The sequence below is a fragment of the Polistes dominula genome, unplaced genomic scaffold, assembly GCF_049000335.1.
Source record: "Polistes dominula isolate Pdom_NZ unplaced genomic scaffold, Pdom_raw_medaka contig_28, whole genome shotgun sequence".
NCBI lineage: Eukaryota > Metazoa > Arthropoda > Insecta > Hymenoptera > Vespidae > Polistes > Polistes dominula.
Genome location: NW_028300879.1, coordinates 2265408 through 2289334, shown reverse-complemented (window position 1 = coordinate 2289334; position 23927 = coordinate 2265408). Strand labels below are relative to the sequence as shown.

General features: G+C 27.9%; 1 protein-coding gene across 2 annotated transcripts; it reads left to right on the top strand.

The window, feature by feature from the left end:
* Positions 1-1906: 1906 nt before the first annotated feature.
* LOC107065124 (ubiquitin carboxyl-terminal hydrolase 31) lies at positions 1907-23823 on the top strand. Of its 2 annotated transcripts, XM_089174100.1 has the most exons (5): positions 1907-3069; positions 19381-19754; positions 19854-21085; positions 21181-21267; positions 21363-23823. In XM_089174100.1, the coding sequence occupies exons 1-4, from the start codon at positions 2149-2151 to the stop codon at positions 21225-21227; spliced, it is 2574 nt and encodes an 857-aa protein (XP_089030226.1). In that variant the 5' UTR covers positions 1907-2148; the 3' UTR covers positions 21228-21267; positions 21363-23823. The 2 variants fall into 2 exon arrangements, with proteins under 2 accessions (XP_089030226.1, XP_015173990.1); XM_015318504.2 differs by having other exon boundaries at positions 1908-3069; positions 19854-21267; positions 21363-23198.
* Positions 23824-23927: the final 104 nt, after the last annotated feature.

Below are 23927 nucleotides of genomic sequence, written 5' to 3'. Positions count from 1 at the left end.
AAGACAAAGTACATTGACTGATATGATAAGTTCAAAAAAGAAGGAAAATAATTTATCATTCAATAGTATTTACAATCAAAGAGAAAGATGCAATGACACAGTAGAAAGTACAAAGATAAAGAATGAAAAAGGTCAAGAACTGATAAATTCATTGGAAACAAATGACGACCCATTAAACATTAACGATAAATCTGATTCATCTTTTCTTCCAGAATATGAAAACAATATAAGTCTTGATGACAATTTTGATGCTAGTTTTAATTTTGATAAAAGGTCTTTGTCTTCGGAGATATTAACAAATAATGAACCTGAATCTACAAATCAATTTACCAAAAAGAGAAAAAGCCTGGGAACAAAGGAAAATATAAATTTCATTGATTTAGATGAATTAACAGAAGAAAGTCTTGAATCATCTGCAAGTGGAAGTTATAAAAAGTGCAAAGGGTACAAAGAAAAAGAAAGACATTACAACAGTAATAATCCAATTAAGAAAGAAGTTACATCGATGGATTTTTGTACTGTTATGTTGTCTGATAATTATTCGAGTACCTCTTAGTATTGCACATTATTTATATCTATATAATTATCAAAAATATTGTTACTTTTAACAACTTAAGACTTAAATACTTTAAGTACTTGTTCCTGTTCGATCACTGAAATTAAACAATTTACATGATTAATACTTGAATGATCGTTTTGGAACATAGTGTGTTGTTGACTTCTGATAAAGGTGACAGAGGTATGAAAAACTTAAACCTCATTAAACCTGTAAAAGGAAAATTGATAATAATAATGAACTCATAAATGATATGATAAACTTTTTATGTATATATTATTATAACATTAGATTGAAATATTTTAGATAAGACTTTGATTTTATATATACACTTTATAAGACTTTATATTTGTATACACATTGATGCAAAGTATTTATTTTTTCAAAAGAAAAATATAATAAAAAAATAATAATGTTTTATGTAAATATTTATACGTTTATATAGCTAAGATTAAGCAAAAATGTTAAAAATAATCTACAAATTTGATTGAAATATAGTTTATGACAAAATTTTAAACTAAAAAATATCCATATCTTTTTTTCATTACATTTTAATTCCAATAATAATCTTTAAAATATTTGAACGTCTTATTACGAACCTACTATTATCGACTGAGTTAAACTTGATTAATTATATTATTGATTGATAATAATACAGGAATTAAACCTACTAGTTCATGGTAGAACTAATTGTTACTGCTTGGAAAATTCTTAACAAAATTTTAATTAACTATAACGAGTGATGATAAAAACAAAAATGTACTCTATTGGTACTCGATGGTAAAACAAAAATATGTTTTGTTATCAGTCAGTAAGAACAAAATCTACTATATTATTAAACTATTTCTAAGACTAATTTAATTATTATTATAAAGAAGAAGTTTTTATTTCTTCTTTATAAAAATTGTTAGAATTTGACATAGGTTGTTTTAAAAAAAATACTTGAGTTAAGCAATGGTGCTGAAAACAGAAAAAGTTAGAGAACCACTGCTTTAACCCAATTAACCTGATTGTGAGAGAGGTATCATATATAAACTTATTATTGATACGCTCATGGTAGAACATTGATATTCTGTTTTCCTTGTAGTTCATATTACGTTCATATTTGTCGCTGTAGTCACACACGCTTCGAACAAAAATGGATGAACAGCCTTAAGGTGGTGTCTTCAAAACATGATTCGGATGTGAATATGAGTCTACGAGGATGAAATATTGTAATAAATGATGAATGTTCTTCTTTATCAACAGAATAATCTAAACGCTAGTTTATAGTTTGAATTTTTACGATAGACGGCGTTGTCGTCGATAAAGTAATTATTATAAAGAGTCATGTCTATTTGAAGCAGTTGATTTAGTGTCGAGGGCGCTGTGAAATCGTGGAAGTTCGTGCGTTAAAAGGCAAATGGCCGGCGCAGCGTGTACGAGCGGGATACGTGTACGACGTCAAAGTACACATCGGGGTGCATAGTTCAATAATGTGTAACGAATAATGTTAAGTGTACGGGACGGTTAGTGATTACCGTATAAATAAACGTGATGCGAGGGGCCTTACGTTATAGGCCATGTAAGACCGGTCTGTTAGTAGGCCGGCGATGACCACTGAGAATCCCCCGAGCGCGGTGATGAAATCCGTGTCGGAGGGCGAGCTGGGCGTGGAAGAGGTTGTTAAATCATACGAGACCAAATCTCAAGAATCTAACTCGAGGCTGAAGCGAACCTTCACGCTTCCGAGGAATTTATTTCTTAGTGCCACAAGAATGTCGAAGCGTCGAACGAATAAAAGTCGTGATTCTAAAGACGTCAACGGCGCTGTCAGTGGAAAAGATAACTCTAAAAACAACGTGCAACAGCAACAACAGCAACAATATAATACGGTCGATAACAGCATGCAGCAGAACGTGGGAAGATTACATTGTGGAAATAACCAGCAGGCGGCATACCATCAAGAGAAATCTGCCAGCAAGAAAGTATTCGTAATGTCATCCTGGAGGAAGTTTATTAAGATTATGCAACACATGTCAAACGTAGGTACGCAAAACAAAAGCTCTCACAGGGATGAGCTTGGTTCTAGTGCAACTGATATTCGAGTGCCACCACCGAGACCAGCACACATTCCAGCTGACAGAGTACCCGGCGTTATAGGTCTGCGCAATCACGGTAACACGTGCTTCATGAACGCTGTACTCCAGTGTCTATCACACACGGATATAATAGCCGAATATTTTGTTCTTGACCAATACAAAGTTGATTTATCGCGACGTAACAAACTTAATTCGAAGAAGTACGGCACCAAGGGAGAAATTACCGAACAGTTAGCTTTACTTTTAAAAGCAATCTGGAGTTGCCAATATGACCCAGAAATGAGTACTGCTTTTAAGAGTGTTGTTGATAAATACGGTAGTCAGTATCGTGGTAATCTTCAACACGATGCCCAAGAATTCCTTCTCTGGCTACTTGATAAGGTTCATGAGGATCTCAATCAAGCTACCAAAAAGAAGTATAAGATCATAAAGGTAAGTGAAAAAGGATTATAATGATGAGCATGACGATGACAGTGACGATGACAGTGACGTTTGTACTTGTTTATCCCTTTCCCCTACTCTTTTCCCCTAGGCCTATTCCCCTTTCTCTATGCTTCTGTAAGTTCCGTTCATTCGATATCTAATACATGCCACGTTCTCGTTGTACCTCGTTCTATCAGTTGTACTTCGTTTTTATTTGTCTCTCTCTCTCTCTCTCTCTCTCTCTGTCCCCTTATGTGTTTACATGTACTTATTTATCTTATAAGATAAAGCTTTTCACTATCTATTTTTAAATTTTGTTATGGATGGATACGCACGTTTGTCTTGATCGTTCGATAGATAAATCTATTTCATTCTTCATCTCATTTTATTTCTATTTTGTTAAGCAACATTTTTATTCTTTTTGATATCGATCGATATATTTACATACTCTCGACGCACGATCGCTTTCACGTGAAATTTTCGCATGGCGCGATGCAACGCCATTGGTCCGTACGATGGTCGCGTGTCATTAAGACGCCACTGACGCGGGAGTTTCGCGCCAAATATTTATTTCCGAAACGATTTATACTATGTCACGTTCTTAAGATCTAATTACTATTAATATATATATATATATATATACAATATTAACAAGAGTATTCCTACATTACTGTCTTTACTGTCAATTTTAAATAATTAATATTTATTTATTGTGTGTAATGCAAATTTTCAAAATTCCTATACATACAAACCTATTTTATGTTTATTAAATTTTTTAATTGATATTCATTTTATTTGCAAAGAAATATGTTATTAATGATTTTTAACAATGTTCAATTTTGGCGCCCTTTTTAAATTCAGATTTTGCCAAAATACCTTATGCCAAGTTCTAACAAATACATTTTACGAAATAGCTCTTTTTTTTTTGCAAGACTAAATAAAAGATAAAAATAAATGTTAAATTACCAAAAAATATATATAAAAAAGTTCAATTAGTTAGTATTAATTAGTGGGATGAATGAATCTGTTGGTTACCACGCGTTTTTTCAAATTGTATAATTAAATTCGACATAAACATTCATTTCCTTTTCCACATTATAATATATAATTATTAAATTCTTACATATTACTAATAATAATATATTTAATTGTTGTATTGTTAACATTTATTAAATTATAATATTACGATATTTCTATTGGCAAAATACAAGATTGAAAAGATACGAAATTTGAACTCGTATTGAAATCATTCGTAATGGATTATTATCGATACGTATAATTATTTATTTATTTTCTAATATGTTTCATGGTCTCCTAATTTATGAATAATGCAATATTACGATGTTTCTATCGAATTTGAAAAAAAAAAAAAAAAAAGAACGAAGGTTTCATTTGCATTTAGGTTTTGGTGTCTCTAAGAGACACTGTATAATGAATAATAATACATTGAAAATGTGTTATCGAAAAAAAAAAATAGTTGCACGTAATCAAATGAAAGTACATATCGAAATTATATTAGGAAACAATTTATTTATTTATTTTTTTTTTTTTGTTGTTGCTTTCCTTTCGATTAGTTTGATTTTTCAAAAAAAAAATATGGCGAAGGTGGAACACGCGTTAGTAAGAATATTTTTCAGAGTTATTTATACAACATGGTTACTTAAATCGTCCATACTATATAACTTGGTGTAATGGTTGTAACCTTACGCATGATTTTATTTATTGCTTTGAGAAATGGGAGAAGCTGGTTGGTTAGGTGATCGTTCTCTTGTGGTATGTGTGTGTGTATGTGTGTGTGTGTTTCAGACTGTCGAGGCCTTAACCTAAATTTGTTTCACGTTCGAAAAGTATACGTGTTGGGATTTCTGAACGAAATCGAAGGAAATATACAAATGATTGACCGAGAAAAAAAATCAATTTGTTAAGACCTTTATCGATCCTTCGCACGTTTCTTTCGTATCCTTCAAAATGAATAAGAGAAATTTCATTATACTTATATATATAATATATATATGTCTAGAGTTCTAATTTTTACATATATAATAATATTAATAATAATGATAATAATCAATTTACATTTGATTGGCAAGTTATATCGTAACTAACCAAAATTTGTCACATAATTGAATTAACATTTGAATTAGTAATATTTTTGAATAATACGAATTAGTATACCCAATATAAATACTATCTTTTTTTGATAAAAAAGATGTCATACACACACACACACATAAATATTCAAAATTAACTGATTAATATTAATCATATACTTATGAATGATTGTTTACGTTATCGTTATCATTTAGTAAAACCTTTCGTATGATTAGGAATTAACGATCGTTACGAAATAATTAGAATGCAAATAGAAACTTCTTTTTATTCTTAACGCTTTTTAAAGTTGGTAATTATGGCAGCGATTAAAAAGAAACATTTCACAAGAACAATAATATCATTTTGATTACAATAATTATTATTAATTTATTGATAAAAAGTTATGATAATTAAATGATCATTGATTGTCATAATTTACATATAATTTATAATTTGTAAAAATTATTAGTGTCAATTTGTAGATATCAAATTTTGTTTGATTTTAATGGCCGCACGTGTACGCAGTTAAACGTCGTCAGAAGTCTTGGTAATATTTTTCAAGAATTATTTGAAAAAAAAAAAAAAAAAAACTTTATAGTCATTCACAAATAAAATTTTATGTATAATTTTAAATATATATATATATAAAGTTATAAATAAAATAACGGCCTATCTAACACACACACACACACACATGTTGTGTGTGCGGCCATTAAAGTCTTCAACTAAAATAAACGAAAAATATAAATTCATTCAGCCTAGACAAAATATATATTTCAGATTTGTCATTACAAAAAAAGTCAATCGTGATTATTTAATTATTTTCAATGTATCAAATGTCATACGATATTTTGTAAATATATTTAATGAGAATTGTTCATTATCGAAATATTTTATCGTAATAAATAAATAAATATCAAAGTTCAGGTCTATCGTACAGACAAATTTTAATGACGTCAATTACCAAAAAATAAAGGAAAGACAAACACACATTACATTTTCTTTATAATTATTCATCATGGATTTTCTTTTAATCGTATATTTCATTGATACAACTGAATTAATATGTATTTTCCTAATCAATTTCGATAAATTTATAAATGATGTCCAATACAAGCAGAGTTTTCTTCTTATTTTGATTAATATATTATCTCTCTCTTGAATTTTATTTTATTTTATTTTTTTTTTTATAAAAATACTACATAAATTAATTTACAAATAATATGTATATTTGTTAGTCATTTGTATATTTATTCTATTTTTTTTTTTTTTTTTCATGACAAAATGGCCATAGTTGTTAAATTTCAATCATCTTACATCGATGAGGTAAGAATTCGAGAGGAATGACTGCAAATAAGAAATGACTCATCCATTGTTCCCTTATCAAATTAAAACAATTATTTTTCAATGTAATTATAAACTGAAAGACCTAAAAAAAAAAAAAGACTTAATATTGGGTTGTAAGGAAAGTTCGTGCCGATTTTCGATAGATGGCATTGAAGTTCTTTTGCTAAAAAAAAAAAAAAACCTGAAAAATTCTGGAAAGACGAAATTTTCAAATTATTATATTTAATTATATTTATTATTATATTTTTGTAATTATATACATATTTATATAATTATTAATTTATATATATATATATATATATATATATATATATATAGTTATATTTATTATTTAATAAATATAAAAAAATGAAAACTTAAATGAGTTGCATTTCAATCTTTTGTCAAAATCGACACGACAATTTTCAGGACAACTCAATAACTTATAACTTTTGTAAAACAAAGTAACTGTTTTAATTTCATTAATAATTACGTTAAATTTTTACAATAATTATTTATCCTTTATTGTTTCACGTGACAAAATGTACGAAAAGGAAGGATCATATTTTTCACGAGATATAATCAAATCTTACAAATAGTCCTTGATTATTCTAATTTTTATATTATCATTTTACATTCAGCATTAATTACTACTTGAAATATATATCTGTAATATTTTCTATTCCTTTTTTTCCTCCTTATAAATCTTATTCATGTATTGTATATACATATATATTATAAATATAAGTTCTTGCGTGAAACATTTATCTAATCGCATATTTCTTGCTTATTAGAATTATTTATTGAGCTTTAGATAAGAAGAGAGCCTTTTTTTTTACCAATGAAATCTATAAGCCCAGATCAAAAAAAAAAAAAAAACAAAAAATAACAATAAATTCACATAATCATTTTTCATCCATCTATTACATTCTTATCCATCTATATATTTATTTATCTATTTATCTGAACGTTTTATTTCTTTTTTTTTTTTTTTTTTTTTTTTTTTTTTTTGATTCCTTTCATCTTCGTTCTTGTTCGAGTTGCACGTAAGAAGTTATCACAAAAATAATCGTTTTAACTTTCAACAATGTAGTTGTTAGCTAGCTGAGCGAATCAGAGCTTTCTAATGCTTTCAAAATGAAGAAACCGAGAGATGTTCTCGCACCTTTCTTTCACCGTTCTCTCAAGTTATCTTGCTCCACTGATTTGGAAAGTCATGAACATATGTTTGTATAACAGATTAATATAGTTTTCTTGATAAGGAAAAACTATTTGATAATTGTAAATGGTAATTGAATAGGTCTTTTTTGTATTTTTTTTATTAAAGATGAAGATAAGATTATGTCTATGCTGTTATTAATATATTACTATTTGTATTTTAAAACGAATAATTAAATCACTTTTTTTTCTTCTATATTTTTTTTTTTTTTTTTGTCGTAATTCACTGTTATAATTATTGCTATATATATATATTAAATAAAATCCTTAAAACAAGGATTAATATATTAATATAAGTAATATATATATAATATATAATATATTATTATTATTATTATTATTATTATTATTATTATTATTATTATTATTATTATTATTATTATATATTAATTTTATATATTATATATTATTATGTGTATAATTATATATATTATATTTTATAATATATAATTATATAAAATATTATATATAATTATTTAATATATTTATAATATAATTAATATATATATATATATATATATATATATATATATATATATATATATATATATATATAATGTATGTATTTGATGCGCGTGTGGGAATGTGAAAAGGATGATAGTGAAAACCAAGTAGACGAGTACACTCGAGCACGTGCCAAAGGAGTAATATGCTGGCCTTGCGATAAGATCGTTATCTCTACTTTTTAAAATTAGGATACCATCTTAACAAAGTTCCGAAATGCTGTTCCTACTATTCTCTGATAGAAAAAAAAAAAAAAAAACTCAATTAAAAGGAAAGATCAAAATTATTTTCAATTCAATTATAAGCGAAATGTTATAATACTTCTAAGCTTTTTTATAATAGTGATTTGTTTGCATTTTATCGTGGTTTATCTTTTACAATAAAACAAAATTGAATTTTATAATTGACAAGATAAAATAATTTCAGAATGTTCAACTTATAAAGTAATTTATTTTATACATATATGTATAATATTTATTATTATTATATATTATATATTTATATATATTATAATTATATTATATATATATAATATTAAATATAATATTATTATATTATTAGTATAATTATAATATACTAATTTTATTTTTATATAATTTATAATTTAATTTTTTTTATAAATAATTTAATATATTATACTAATAATATACTATATATAATATAATATAAATATATTATAGTATAATATTAAATATAATAATATAATAATTATATTATATATATATATATATATATATATATATATAATTATATTTATTATATTATATAATATTTTGTTATATTAATGTGTTTAATAATATATTTATTCGTATCGTATATATTTTACTTAAAACAAATTTATATATATATATATATAGTACATTGGTATAATTATTAACTATGTTCGTAGATTTGCATGTTAAAATTCAATAAACTAATTTACCACTCTCAATGAGGGATACATTTGAAACAAATGTAAAACTTGTAAAAACAATTCAAGCCAAATTGTTAATAATACTCTGTAGCATATTTACATAAAAGCAAAATGATTTGTAAAAGAGGGAATAGTGCTAACTGGTTTTTGTCTTATTTCAACGGAACATGTTGTAACACATCTATTTTATCTTTTACTTCTCCAAGATAAGCCTACCTGTTAAAATACTGTTCTCTACAGTATACAGGCAAAAACAATTTGACCGACATTTCATAGAATACCCCAATAAACGACGGTGCCTGCATGGTTTGTGATTCAACCTCCTTGAAATTCCTTCAACCCTCTCTAATCCCCCAACACCACCCTCATTCCCATCCCCCGTAACTCCTCTTTCTAACTCTAATTCCTAATTTTTTACATTCGATATTTTACATTTCTTCTTCGAATAGATGATTAGTGTTTGGTGGATGTGTTTGTGTTACATCATCATTGCCGTAACAGAAGATTTACGATTTGCACTGATGTGAAGTTAAGCTTGAATCAACAATAATGATTCCGCTCCAGCCAGCCAGACACCCCCCCCCCCGCCTCCTCCTCCTCCTCCTCCTCCTAGTCACCCCTTTCCCTCTTCCCGTTGAAAATCTTTTAATGCAACCGTTCCAAGAAGTTATTAAACATTCAAATAAATGACGAGAAAATGTATTTTCTTTAACCCATTGACTGACGACTGCCAACTATGAGATATCTCGTGCTGCAATTTTTAGATTAATTACAAATGATTAATTGCGTTAAGAATTATTTAAAAAAGAAAAAAAAAAGGTTGAATCAAATATTTATATGGTGTAAAAAAAAAAAATATTAATTATCAATCATTGTAAATACCATTACAATATTATATATCAGTAACTTAATATATAGAAATGTAATTAATAAAATTAATGAAATAATTTATAAATATAAATATAATTAATAAATATTATAATATAATTATTATATTATTAATAATATTAATAATATAATTAATATAATTAATTATATTTTTAAAAATTTAAAGTCAAGACGTTCTAAATATGGCTGCCTGCCAGTCAATGAGTAAACCGGGGAATTCCTTTTTAATTGCACACCTTTTTTATTATTTATTATTATTATTTATGTTTAATATAAATGAAAAGACTATGAAATATATATATTTTCATTTATTTATTTATATATAAAGTACAAAAGTTTGTACTTGGACGTATTTATACATCCCATGTATAACAGGTTAACATACTTTACATTAATGTCACATTTTAGATATATTAATTTTGAAATTTTGTTTTTTATTTTATTTTTCTTCAGTTTCGTTTTTGTTTTTTTTTTTTTATCTATCTATATTAATTTATCTACTTTATTTTACGTAATAAAGCCAAGGTCGCGGTGGTCTTTACTTTATTTTTTTTTTCTTTTTTCTTTTTTTCACGTTTATCACGAATACTAGTCACGTGTCATGTTGAACAAGAGATTTGTTGTTATTTTATTTTTTTTTGTTAGTTAGTTAGTTTATTTCCCCTCCCCCTCCCCCTCCCCCTCCCCTCTGGCCCTCAAGTAATAACTTGTATTCGATATAAACGTATGAAAATGAATGATTGTTTCAATGATAGAAAATAATACTATTCTTCGTTCGGTAAGAAGAAACCATTAACAGTGTTCTCTTCCCGTTATGGTTGCTGCTCTTATGTAACGTGGGTAAAATGAGCAGCTTGCTGCTTTCAATATGCTCAGCTTCTAATCGAATTATGTCTTCTTTCTATCTTTTTCTTTTACACTCAACAAAATGACAAGTCAGGAAAGAGTGAGAGAGAGTGAGAGAGAAAGAAACAGAGAGAAAGATTAAGGTATTTTAGTATGATTCATCGCAAAAATATTTTCCAATGAAAAATATTGAACCCGATGTACCAAGTTTCATGTTTAAAAACAATAACATGATTGTCATGTTGTTTTATTTTTTATTTTCTTGTATTTTATTTTTTTTCTGTCTGTCTCTGTCTCTCTGTCTCTATATGGTGGACCGAAAAGTAATGTAGCTTTTTAACCTCAAAATTAAAACAAATAAATTTTCAAAAAATAAGTTTTTTTTTAAATATTTTTATATGTTATATTATTTATATTATTATTAAATTAAACAAATAATATAAAAATTATAATATTATTATTAATTATTTAAATTTAAATTAATAATTATTTAAATTAATTAAAATTAATTTATATTATTATCAAACAACTTTTTATTTTTATATATTATATTATTATTTTATATATTATTTATTAAATAATTAACTAAATTAATTAATCAACAACCTTTTATTATCTGATATGCCAATTTTTAATATCGTAACGATAAAAATCATCAATCGGTTTTTATTTTTTTTTTTTTGATTTAAAATATTAGAAATAAATTTGACCTGCGTAGTAACGACGCCATAACTTTTCGTTCACTCCAATATATAATATTAGAAATACATACTTAGGTATTTAACATTTTTTGATTGACATGAAAAAAATTGTGAAGAAAAACGTTCGATTGTATTTTATCGTTGGAATATTTCTCGATGTTTCATTGTTCTTCTTTTTGTTAGAAAATATCTCCCAATGATAAATAATGTACTTTGTCCTCGTTATATATATATATATATATATATATATTTGTTTCCGATATCTCATCAGAAATGTATCACTATTATAATTTAGTCATTTTGGAACGAAACAAAAAATCATTACGTTGCATCGTCGATAATCCAAGAAATGTAAATTAACGATTTCACTCTCTTTTTCGATTAACCTTGAAAAGTTATACCTGTTGTACATCTAGTTGTATGCGTGTATGTATGTATGTATGTAATATATGCACGCGTTCTTTCATTTATCAAGCACATTACCATTACTATTATCATTTAATGAAACACAGCTGTAAAGCTATTTTTATCTTCTTTTTTTTTGTACTTTTTCAATATTGTCGATTCAATCTTAATACGCATGTATGAAATTCAATTAAATTCGAATAGAAAACATTCATTCATGAAGAAGAAGATCGAATTTGGATATTCAATTTGAACAAATGTTGATCTAGTGATTTGATTTCGAATTAAAAAATGCAAAATCGTGTATCAAAGATAATTTCGTATTAACATAAGTATATTTATTATACATGCTGGAGAAGATAATATTGAGTAATAGCGAAAAAAAAAGAGAATTAAAAAAAAAAAAAATTGCAATTGATGATGTACGATGCTTCGAGTTATTGAATAGTAACGTTGCACAGATTGTGTCGGATGGCGCCAGTAACGTAACAAGGCCTTTAATGGGGCCATCGGGTACCTGTAATCTCAACATTTTCATTCCTGTAATCATTATTCGAATTGCAGTCTTTTAATTACATCTATATATTATATATTATTATTATTATAATTTAATTTAATATATAAATATATAATATGATTTGGTTTGTTAACGATTTATTTAATTATTTAATTATTATATATTAAATATTTTTTTAATATTAAATCTTCAATATTCGAAAAGATGCAAAATTATCGAAAATTTGATACACATAAATATTATTGAAAAAATATTACAATAAAATTTTACAATATTATTCATATCCAGAGAGATACATGTATATGTGCGTTAGTAAGTTTGGTTTTTTCTTTTTCATGAGAATCATGCAAGACCTTCGATTTCTATTCTCAATGTCTTCTCTCGGTTTGTTTGATCGTACACACACACACACACACACATACACACACACACACACATACACACACACCGCCTGTGAGAGAACATTTGAATATTGATCGAGACAGTTTGTATTAAAAATGAAGAAGGTTCCTTTGGCATATAGAAAACTTCCCTACGAAAACTTTACTTCTCCTTTATATTTTATTTTTATAGTACTGAAGGGGTAGTGGAAGTGGGGTGTGGTTGAAGTTGATAGAGAAGTGTACGTAACAGTTCATAGATAGGATTTTAAACCATAATGTGATGTTCTCAAGGCCAATTTGATATTCAGGATATCGCGTCAAACTTTTAACAAACAAACAAACAAAAATTTACAACAAATTTGTTGTTTTTATTTTGTTAGCAAAAATGATAATATCTCTTAGAAATTTGTCTCGTTTGAATAATTATTATAATATGTGTAGGAAGAATGAAGGTAAGTGAGAAAAGACGTGTCCACTGTTCACGCTTCGAAGAGTTTCTGGTTACGGTCGTCTCGCTTCTGCTAACACGACCTTCATCGTCTTCTTGTTGTGGTAATGCTGAATCATATCTCACCGTTGTATTAATTATTCTCGACTTTAATTATCCTTACGAGGATATTCCTTCAAAACGTGGTGTATGATTCATAATACACGATGGAAGAATATTGTGTTTATCGATTGATGATTTTTTAATCATCTTGTTTTTTTGTTTTTTTGTTTTTTTTTTTTTATTGTCAATTTATTTTCATTATATTGTTAGAAGTACTATATATTATAATCATTTCAAATTTAACGAATATATTTAACTTGGGTGATTTTTATATTACGAACGTTACAGTAAGCATCCCCCCCCCCGCCATCTTGGTTTATAATATTTGTATTGAATATTAACAAATATGATTTAATACTAAACCTTTCATACGCGATCAAATAACCGAGTCCTGTAATTTGTAAAAAAAAATAAATGCCTAATTTGTAATTTACTGTAATTCGTGCAATTTTATGAAATATATGTTATTTCTTAAAGCGCCATCTTGGTTTGTAATATATTTGTATTTAATATTAACAAATAGATATGATGATTTAACACTAAACCTTTGATACGCGATCAAATAATAACCGAGTCCTGTAATTTGTAAAAAAAAACAAAAAAAAAACAAAAAACAAAGATAAATACCTAATTTGTAATTTTCTGTAATTTGTGCAATTTTATGAAATATATGTTATTTTTTAAATCGGTCATTTGACCGCTAACGGTAGGAAATAGGTATATATAAAGTATCAGTCGGTAAGTTTAGTGTTAAAAATTAAAGTCTATAATGGAGGGTCTAAAAAAAAAAATCTTTCGAGCCCTAAATATATATATATATATACATATATATACTGTATACATACTGTAAACATGCGATGCTCTTCTCCCTCTTCCGTACTTTCAAATTCCGGAAGTTCATGTTCGTGTTTATATTTTCAGCTTTGTTCATCCTATTATATGTGTGTATGTGTAAGAGTGTGTGTTTGTGTGTGTATGAAGACTACGTTCGTCGGCTCGAAAGAGATTAATTTAGAGTTATGAATCGAGTGCGGGGGCGATGCGATCGAAGTGGAGTTAGTTATGTAAAATAATGTTTACTATGAGCTTGAAAGTTCCTGTCTTTTGTTTCATGATACAACGCATACTAAATTAAAGATTGACCTTTTCTTCATGTTTCTATCTTTCTCTATCTATCTATCTATCTATCTATCTATCTATCTATCTATCTATCTATCTATCTATCTATCTATCTATCTATCTATCTATCGATCTATCTCTCTTTCGTTTGCAAACTTGTTGCGCCTTTTATCATTCCATCAACAGGTCCTACGAAACTGCATATTTACGATCGCTATTTCATTACACGTGTAAAAACTTATTAAAAGTAATAAATAGGAATTATATACGGATCTGTTATTGTAAATATCGATCGTAAGTAACTTATCGTAAAAGGTTCTTTGAATTTCAAACTGATAATAAATGTTCCAAACGATTCCAATTAATTTCATAAGATTACACGATCGATTAATATATATATATATATATATATATATAATGTTACCGCGAAAGATGGAAATTGGAGAATATCAAGATTTACAGGGTAAAATGTCAACACACACACATACACACATGTATCGAATGTATTGATGACAGATCGAATATTTCAGTTTATTCTTATCCATTAATATATCGGATATATTGTATATCAAGCGGCCATATTGTAACTCTCGACATTCTCCAATTTCAATTTTATACAGTAACTTATATACATCTATACACACAAACATATTAATATATATATATAATGGGTTGAAAAATTTTAATATTAATATGGAAACAATTTTGTTTCGATCATACTCACTTTTATTTTTTTTACATAACCCCAAAACATAGAAGATAATAGGCTCAGAACTTTTCAATTCACTCTCTTATATAAAATAATATATATACTATATTAGTATATTATAAATATATATATATATACAAAGTTGTATATATCCAATCTTGCTTACAAAAGATCGGTACGCGTGCACCGACATGACATTGGTTAATTGTAAACTACGAATCCGCTACGTGCAGTTACATCGTGTGTAAGCATTGAAAATGATTTCCTGCAACTGACTCGTTGATACTTCCTTTCGGCAATAGTATATGCCGCAATTACACTTGTCTCCTCCTATTGCATTTTTTTTTCTTTTTTTCTTTACATATATACATATATGAGGAAATTGCATTTGGCGGAAATACACAGATAATTCCACGAATGTGATAAGTCAATAGTATATATATATATATGAGAGAGTATTGTTTCTTTAAGGGAGGAAAAAAGTAAATTCATTTGACTCATAACTTCCGAAATTCTAAAAGTAACTTAAGTTAAAAGAAAAAAATATAGAAGAAGAAAAAGACGTAGAAGAAGAAGAAGAAGAAGAAGACGTCATTGTTAAAATCTCACCTGGTAACCATGACCTTCGTTCTGGATGTTAGAGTTATATGACGTGAATTTCCTGCTCTTAGATATTACGTTCCTGGTGTATGACTACTACTCTTCCATTAGAAATACGAGTAGAGTCTGGAAAGCGGGGCAAACTGTATTTGAAGGTCATGGAAACTTAGCCACGGCCAGACTCTTTTGATTTGATTAAAGGAAGCCAGCGTGTATCATACGTGCTAGTGTCTATAGATAGATCTATAGATAAATAGTTAGACAGATAGAATACTCTTCTATATATTCAAGTAGTATTTTATAATAGTATGCAGCATGCACAGTACATTACTTGTCGTCGACTTGTACCACGATACCGTGGGGTTTACGACCGTCTACAGCCTTCATTCCTTTATACGTATCTACATAACTATGATTCTAGTTGCTTATACTATTAAGATCAACGCACGCTCTCTCTCTCTCTCTCTCTCTTCTATTTTAAACGAATTCTAAGAATGCTAAATGCCTTACCACGTTGAACACATTTAGAGAAGACCTATCTATACATACTTCTTTTCAATGTTTATCGAAACATTCGATAGATGTCGCATTCTTATGACATGTTAATACAACTTGGGCTACCTAAAACAATTATCTTTTAATATTTTATTATTAGAAATGTGTAATAAAAATTCTTCTTCTTATTTTGTTCTCTCATCCTTTTTTTCTATTTTTTATTGTATATTTGTTTATCGAAATATTTAATAGATGTCGCATTCTTATGACATGTAAATAAAACATTGTTTAGGGTACCTAAAACAATGATGTTTTAATATTTTATTCTTAGAAATGTATAATTCATCTTTATTGCTTTCTTCTTCTTCCCTTTCTATTTTTCATGGTATGTTTTTTTTCAATGGTATCAGTTTCATTGATATCTCTGTCTTTCTTTCATGAAATTTTCTTGAATTTATCAATCGTCTACCCATATCTGCGATATTATTTGGCCGCCATTGACAGATTGTACCAAAGAGTGATTAATTTTATTTAATTTTTTTCTTGATTTTTAATTTCCAACGCGTTAACTATCCAGGTCATGTAGAATTTATACGAGCAAATACAATATTATTTGCTTTTCGTCTTGATTCTTTTTTTTATCGATCTGATACGCACGATTTTCTTTGCGACTCTTGTATTTCTAATTAAACGATAAGAAGATATCTGACTAATGACGTAAATATATGTATACAATGGTTCATTTTGATGAGCCTATATGATATAATAATATTAATATTATCATATATATTTATAAATAATTAATTTATATTTTATATATTATATAATTTATTTATTATTATATAATTATATATTATATAATTTTTTTATATATTATATAATTAAATAATATATATATTATATATTATTATATTATATATATTATAATAACTATTATTATAATAATTATATTAAAATAATATTATTATATATTATAATAATATAATAATTATAATTATTTATATTATGTATAAATAATTAATTTCTAAATTAATTTAATAATATAAACCTATATATATATATATACATATATATATATTAGAGTTTAGATAGGAATATTTGAATCATAAAAAAAGACTTCTATATGAAACGTAAAGAATATACAAATATTGATAAGAGAGAGAGAGGCCACTGATAAGAAATAAATCAGCGTTGACTGCAAAATTCCATTTAGTTTTGCATCTTATACCTGTCCTAAAATTACATTCTTCGTGTTTTATTAATCTAGGAATATAAAAGCACGTATATTATAATATTTGTTAGAGTCGTGATTAAATATGAACAATTTTTTCTAATTAACAACTTCAAATCAATATTGAATGATTCATTTATCTGAATTTTTTTTCTTTCTTGTTAACACAGAGAAAAAATTGTCGAACAAACGAAAGAAAGAAAGGTCTCCTCTTCTCTTGTATTTATTGATTTTTTTTTCTTTTTCTTTCTTTCTTTTTTTACTTTTCTCTTATAATATAGTCGTTCAACTTCGTGAAAAAATATACCGAAAGATCTTAAGATTTTTGTGTACGTACGTACGTACGTACGTATGAAAACGACGACGACTATGCAAGCATAAGACGTAGTTTCAATAACGTGGGTTTGTTCTACCGTTTTCTCTCCTTCATCTCTAAGAAATTCTCTCTTAGGCAGTGTAGGAGCCAGGAACGAACGAACTCTCTTCGTGTTCGAGGAAGCGTAATTCTTCTTCTTCATCTCTTGTGTATGTACTAGTCTCTCTCTCTCTCTTTCTCTCTCTCTCTCAGACAAAAAAAAAGACATCAACAAAAAGAAGAGAAGAATATCCTTCCGGCGAGACGGTCTTTATAAATAGGAGTTCTAGAAATAGTCTTTCGCTTTATTTTCATTTTCGAACTATTATAGTCAACTAACGTGAGCTTTAGAGTTCGTGTTACTTCCTAATCTTGTGAAAACTAAGTAAGTGATAAAATAAATAATCGAGTCGTGAACACTGTTCAACTCCAAAAATGGATTCTTACTTTTATCTTATTGTTTAAAATAATAAAGATGATAGAAAATGTGAAACTTGTAATTTTTCAAAACATCTGATGGAAGATTCTTATTTGAAAATATGAACAGAAAAAATATTAAAAATAGTATCTAGATTGAAAATATTTCATTTATGATGATGATGATAACAACGACGATTTTTATCTAATTGTAAGATAAATTGAACTAAATAATATGAAAGGTAGAAGAAAAAAAAATAAAACATTATTAGTGGTAAAATAAATTCTTACAAAATAATATTAACAAGAATTCTCAAGGATACTTTTTACAGCATTGAAAAATGTTCATAAAAGCATTTTTTACTGGCTAAAAATACAGACTGTATTTGAATCATTTTTTAAGATGAAGTTGTCGTCGTTACTGATACGATATATCATTGGTATATTTTACAAATCTTTGTTTCACCTTTATTATTTAGAAAAAAGGAATTTTAATTATTCATTGAAGTGACCATATGAGTAATGTGGCTTTAGAAGTTCAATTAGTTGCATAAAAATGAAAACTTTTAGCAATAATGCAGGACTCTATACATTCCAAACTAAAGTCATTTGCAATTTTCAATTCATAGTTTACAATCAATACCAAATTATTATTCTTTTGGTACTTTACATTTGCACTGACTAAAAAAGTGTTTCATCGGAACTTGTTACATACGTATAGTTGAACTTACGTAATTGTAATTAGCACATTGTATCATTTATTGTTCATTGACAATGGGATCGATAATTAACTTATATCCTTCCTGATAATTAACTATACTTTAACAAAAATAGTTTAAATTTCCTTTCATCAAATTGTACTTTTAATTACACACCGTAACCGCAAATTTGTCGAATGCGAGACATCTACAGAGTATTATGATGTGTAATCAAATCTTGATTATTATTATTATTATTATTATTATTATTATTATTATTTTATTATTATTTTTTTTTTTAGAAATAAATTGATTCATCTCATTAACGATCATTTTGATCTTTTCTGTTTTCAGAATTCTTTTGGCAGACCCGACGACGTCGTAGCTGCTGAAACTTTAGCGAATCACCTTCGTTGTAACAATTCTTTCGTTCATGCCGTATTCCAGGCACAATTTCGATCTAGTCTTACGTGTCCGAGATGTCATCGGCAATCAAACACGTTCGATCCATTTCTTTGCGTCTCGGTACCAGTCCCACAAAATCATCGGCAAATGAATCTCTTTGTAAACGTTCTCTACACGTCTCAACAACCAAGACAAGTTAAGATTGGCGTCAGCGTGAATCAAGCTGCGAACGTGAGGGAACTCAGAGAAATTTTAGCAAGCGATACTGGCATTGAAGAGAATCATATGTTGTTGACTGAAGTTCATGACGAAGGATTTCATAGGTAAGGTTTTTATTTTATATTTAATAAATTAATCAGTTTCTCTCTCTGTGTGTGTGTATGTACATTTGTTTAACTTATTTTTCTTTTCTGTTTTATTAGGACATTCTCCGATTGCCAACCATTGTCTGTGATCACAGAAAACGATCCCCTTTATTGTATAGAACTACCACAGTTGAAGGAACCTGCTGAACAGGCATATATTTTATTGGTATGGATCAACGTTCTTGTAAAGGGTGACCTGAGGCAACGCTTTGGTAGTCCATACACAATGCAGGTTTCTCGTGAAACTTCTTACGAAGATCTCCAGAAACTTTTGCTCAAGGAAATGCATAGTACCTTGACCGACGATGTTTTAACATCCAGCCAAAATCCAGGATTATTTAACATTCGTGTTGCTGATCCAGCAGCGACACCTATTCAAGACGAACATCCTTGCATTGATCCTTGCGTTGAACATCCACTTTATACGGAACAAATCGAACAAGCATTAGCACTCTGTGCCGATGACTCCGGTCCTCAACATGTTAAATTGATTCTCGAATGGGACGAGGCTACGAAGAATAATATTATTCAAGATGACAGTGATCAGATCGAAGAACACGCCAGTGTAAAACAATTGAAGACTAATTCAGAGCTAGGCGGTGCGGTCACGCTCGAAGAATGTTTTGATCTTTATACAAGAGCAGAGACGTTAGGAGCTGAAGATGCCTGGCATTGTCCATATTGTAATAAAAAACAAGAAGTCGTGAAGAAGCTAGGACTTTGGTCTTTGCCTGATATTTTAGTAATACATTTGAAAAGATTTCGTCAACAATCGAAACAAAGATCTACATCGAAATTGACAATGCTCGTAGATTTTCCACTTTATGGTTTTGATATGACTCCTCATCTTGCTCATAGCGGAGTACAAACGCATAATAACGTTCCTACCCTTGGAGGCTTAGGTTGGTCTCCATGGAAAAAGCCAAGGCCACGACATCAAAGTATTCCCAAATACGATGAGAATGTTTATGATCTCTATGCCATTTGCAATCATCATGGACAAGATCTTCAGGGTGGTCATTATACCGCATTTTGTAGAAATCCATACGACACTCAATGGTATTGCTTCGACGATACAAGGGTCGAAGCTGTTAATGATACGAATCTTATAACGAATGCAGCTTACATGTTATTTTATCAACGAAGAGGATTGACTAGTAACTCTACTGGAAATTCCTCAGCGGCCTCGACAAGTTCGGCGGGCTCGGGTCTAGATCATTGGGTCTCTAAGATGCCACCGTTTTATTTTAATAATAAAACTAGTTGTAACGTCACAAATAATAAACAAAGTAAGTCGCAGGAAATATTGTGCCAGGAAAAAATTGTCGAAGAGAAGAATATGAATAATTTTAATAGAGGCTCTCGTAATTATGCAACTCTACAGCCAAAGAAGCGAAACGTGGCAACCGAAACGGATGCTGGAAACATTGATCATTGCTCGGATGACGAAGCTCCTTGTAGAAGAGAATGGGTAAATACCTATTTGTGCATATGTCAATATCTATTTTGACGTAAATGCTGTATAACAGCAACATATGTGTGTTATGTTATTCGTTTAATTTATAGGCTTCACCAAAACCCGTCAGGAAAACATCTTCTATCACGTTGACGCCTCATGTACCAGTAACAATAATACAAAATTCTAATAGTAATCCAGATACAACGGTGATCCATGAATCTACATTGTAACATACAATGTAAGCCAGATTTAGTCTGGCTTCGAGCGTCGTTTAATGTTCAGTGCCTGGAATATTGTATGCTCATGAGTTTCGTTAGAAAATGATTGATATAACAAAAGACTCTATTTGATAGAACTTAATAAATACATATTTAAATTCTTTGTTAAGATAGTGTTCGAGATGAATGATAGGTGTCCTAGAAGATGAACACTAATAATCTTTCATTCTGAATTTATATACAGTGCTTTTTCGTACCAGAAGTCGCGAAAGCTGTGAGGGATCTCAAGAGTTTTGCTCTTCTTTTTTGATGTTATTTCTACAATCTTCTATATAAAGAGTTTGAAAAAAAAAAAAAAAGAGTGTGAGTTTTTCAAATGGACAAAATGTCAAGCATTAGTGATTTTTGTATTTATAATATTATTAATAATAATAATAACAACAGTAATAATAATAATAAAAATAATATTATTAATTATAATTATAATAATTATAATAATAAAAATAATAATAACGTTTGTATACAGTTCGCGTGAAATGTATTATATAAAGTGTAATTATTAATAGGATAATTTTTCAAAATTGTTGTTATATCGCGTTTCAAAAACTGCAACAACAACAACAACAACAGCAACAAGATATAAATAAGAAAATAAATAAATCCCTCTTATAAAGTAATTTACCATTTATATACTTAGATTTTCAATACAATAGATAATAGAAACGCACGTATGTCCAAAAAGAATGAAGAGAATTTTCTTAAAGCAATTTTATGTAAATTTCGAATTGCAGTGCATATATGTGATAGTCATAAACGCGATTTCGTGTATGATAATCCCATATCATGTTATCATAGAATGAAAATTTGACAATAAGAGAATTCTGTGTGCCACAGAATTCGTTAATTACGATTGTTTCATTTTGTTTATAAATCTTTCCTGGACATAATGTGTAAATTGCTGAACATTGCTTTTGAGTCTGTGCTTAGCTGTAATATTTATATTATATTTGTAATATCCACTAGTGGCCTTAACTCTGTAATTACCTATCGATGCATGATTATTTGCAATCACATAAACATAATCAATTTCTCGGAGAATTTTATATTAGATACCTCTAGATTATTATTTTATAAAAGCCATTAGGCCAATGTAAACTTTAAATATCATTTTGCCGATATATAATATATATACATATATATATATATTCGTCGTTTATCGATATATATTTTATACTTCCGGTCATAATTCGAGTTCTTCCAACGACTGGCCAAACAATCAAGTATCAATTATATCGAAAGAAAAATAATTCTCGGCAAAATTACTTTTCTCCGGACGACGTTAAAATAATCATTTCTTTTATATATATAGTTTATTTTAATTTTCTTCGTTGTTTAGAAAAAAAAAAAAAAAAAAAATACTCTGTCCTCCTATTTTTAACGATCATTCCAAATAGTCGTTTAGTACGGAGCAAAGGAGAGTAAAAATGATGAAAGTGAGAAAAAGATTTATATATAAATATATATATATTTAAATATATGTAATGTATGTAGGTGTGCGTATATGCGTATATGTATATTACAGATTCGTATATTCACACACGCACATAATTAGAGCGAGTGAAAAATATTTAAGTTATTTTAAAATAACATTTATAACTAGTCACACATATTGTGGACAAAGGTAGCAATTACGTGCGTCACTATAATGTAGAAAAAAAAAACAAATAAACGAATAATATTATATAATGAAGGAATAATGTGTATTCAGAAATGGAACAATGAGATTGACTATTGCTATCTATAATTATTATGGTTTTAGAAGTTGTGCATTCATGTTAACCGACTGAGGGATATTTATAATTATTATTCATATTATTGCTATAATTTTGTTAAAATAAATAGAGAATGTATATGTACAGTAGGGTATGCCATTCCATTTTAAGCACGCTATATTTTTCTGCGTTTTACAATTTATCTTAAAACTCTCTTACACCTTTTTCTCTAGACACAACCGTAGCACGATTATCACACGTTATAATGAAGAAGAAATATTGTACTTTCTTTCTATAATTTGTTACGTAACTCTACGATTCTCCATATACTTTCGAATATGTTTTTTCGCGAGATAAAAAAAAAAAAAAAAGGAACAAACACAAAAAATTGCATATCCATGCGGAATGAAAAGAAGAAAAAGAAGAAGAAGAAGAAGAAGAAGAAGAAAAAAGAAAACGGCAAAGAAATTAACCAAATTTTTCGCTAGTCTAATATTCTTCTGGTATAAAATGTGACAAAATATAAAAGTGAATTCGTTACGAAATGAATTGAAAATAAAAAGCAGATGAGAAGAAAATATTCTGTCTTTTAATATTTCTCTATATAACGTCTCTCTATGAATAAAACACAAATTCATATCCTAATAATTATTCAAACATTAACATTACAAAAATGTTTTAT

Coding starts and splice junctions, on each gene's coding strand:
- LOC107065124 (XM_015318504.2), top strand. CDS start 2,149: ATGACCACTGAGAATCCCCCGAGCGCGGTGATGAAATCCGTGTCGGAG. Junction 3,070..19,380: donor AGAAGTATAAGATCATAAAG/GTAAGTGAAAAA, acceptor TTCTGTTTTCAG/AATTCTTTTGGCAGACCCGA. Junction 21,268..21,362: donor CTCCTTGTAGAAGAGAATGG/GTAAATACCTAT, acceptor TTTAATTTATAG/GCTTCACCAAAACCCGTCAG.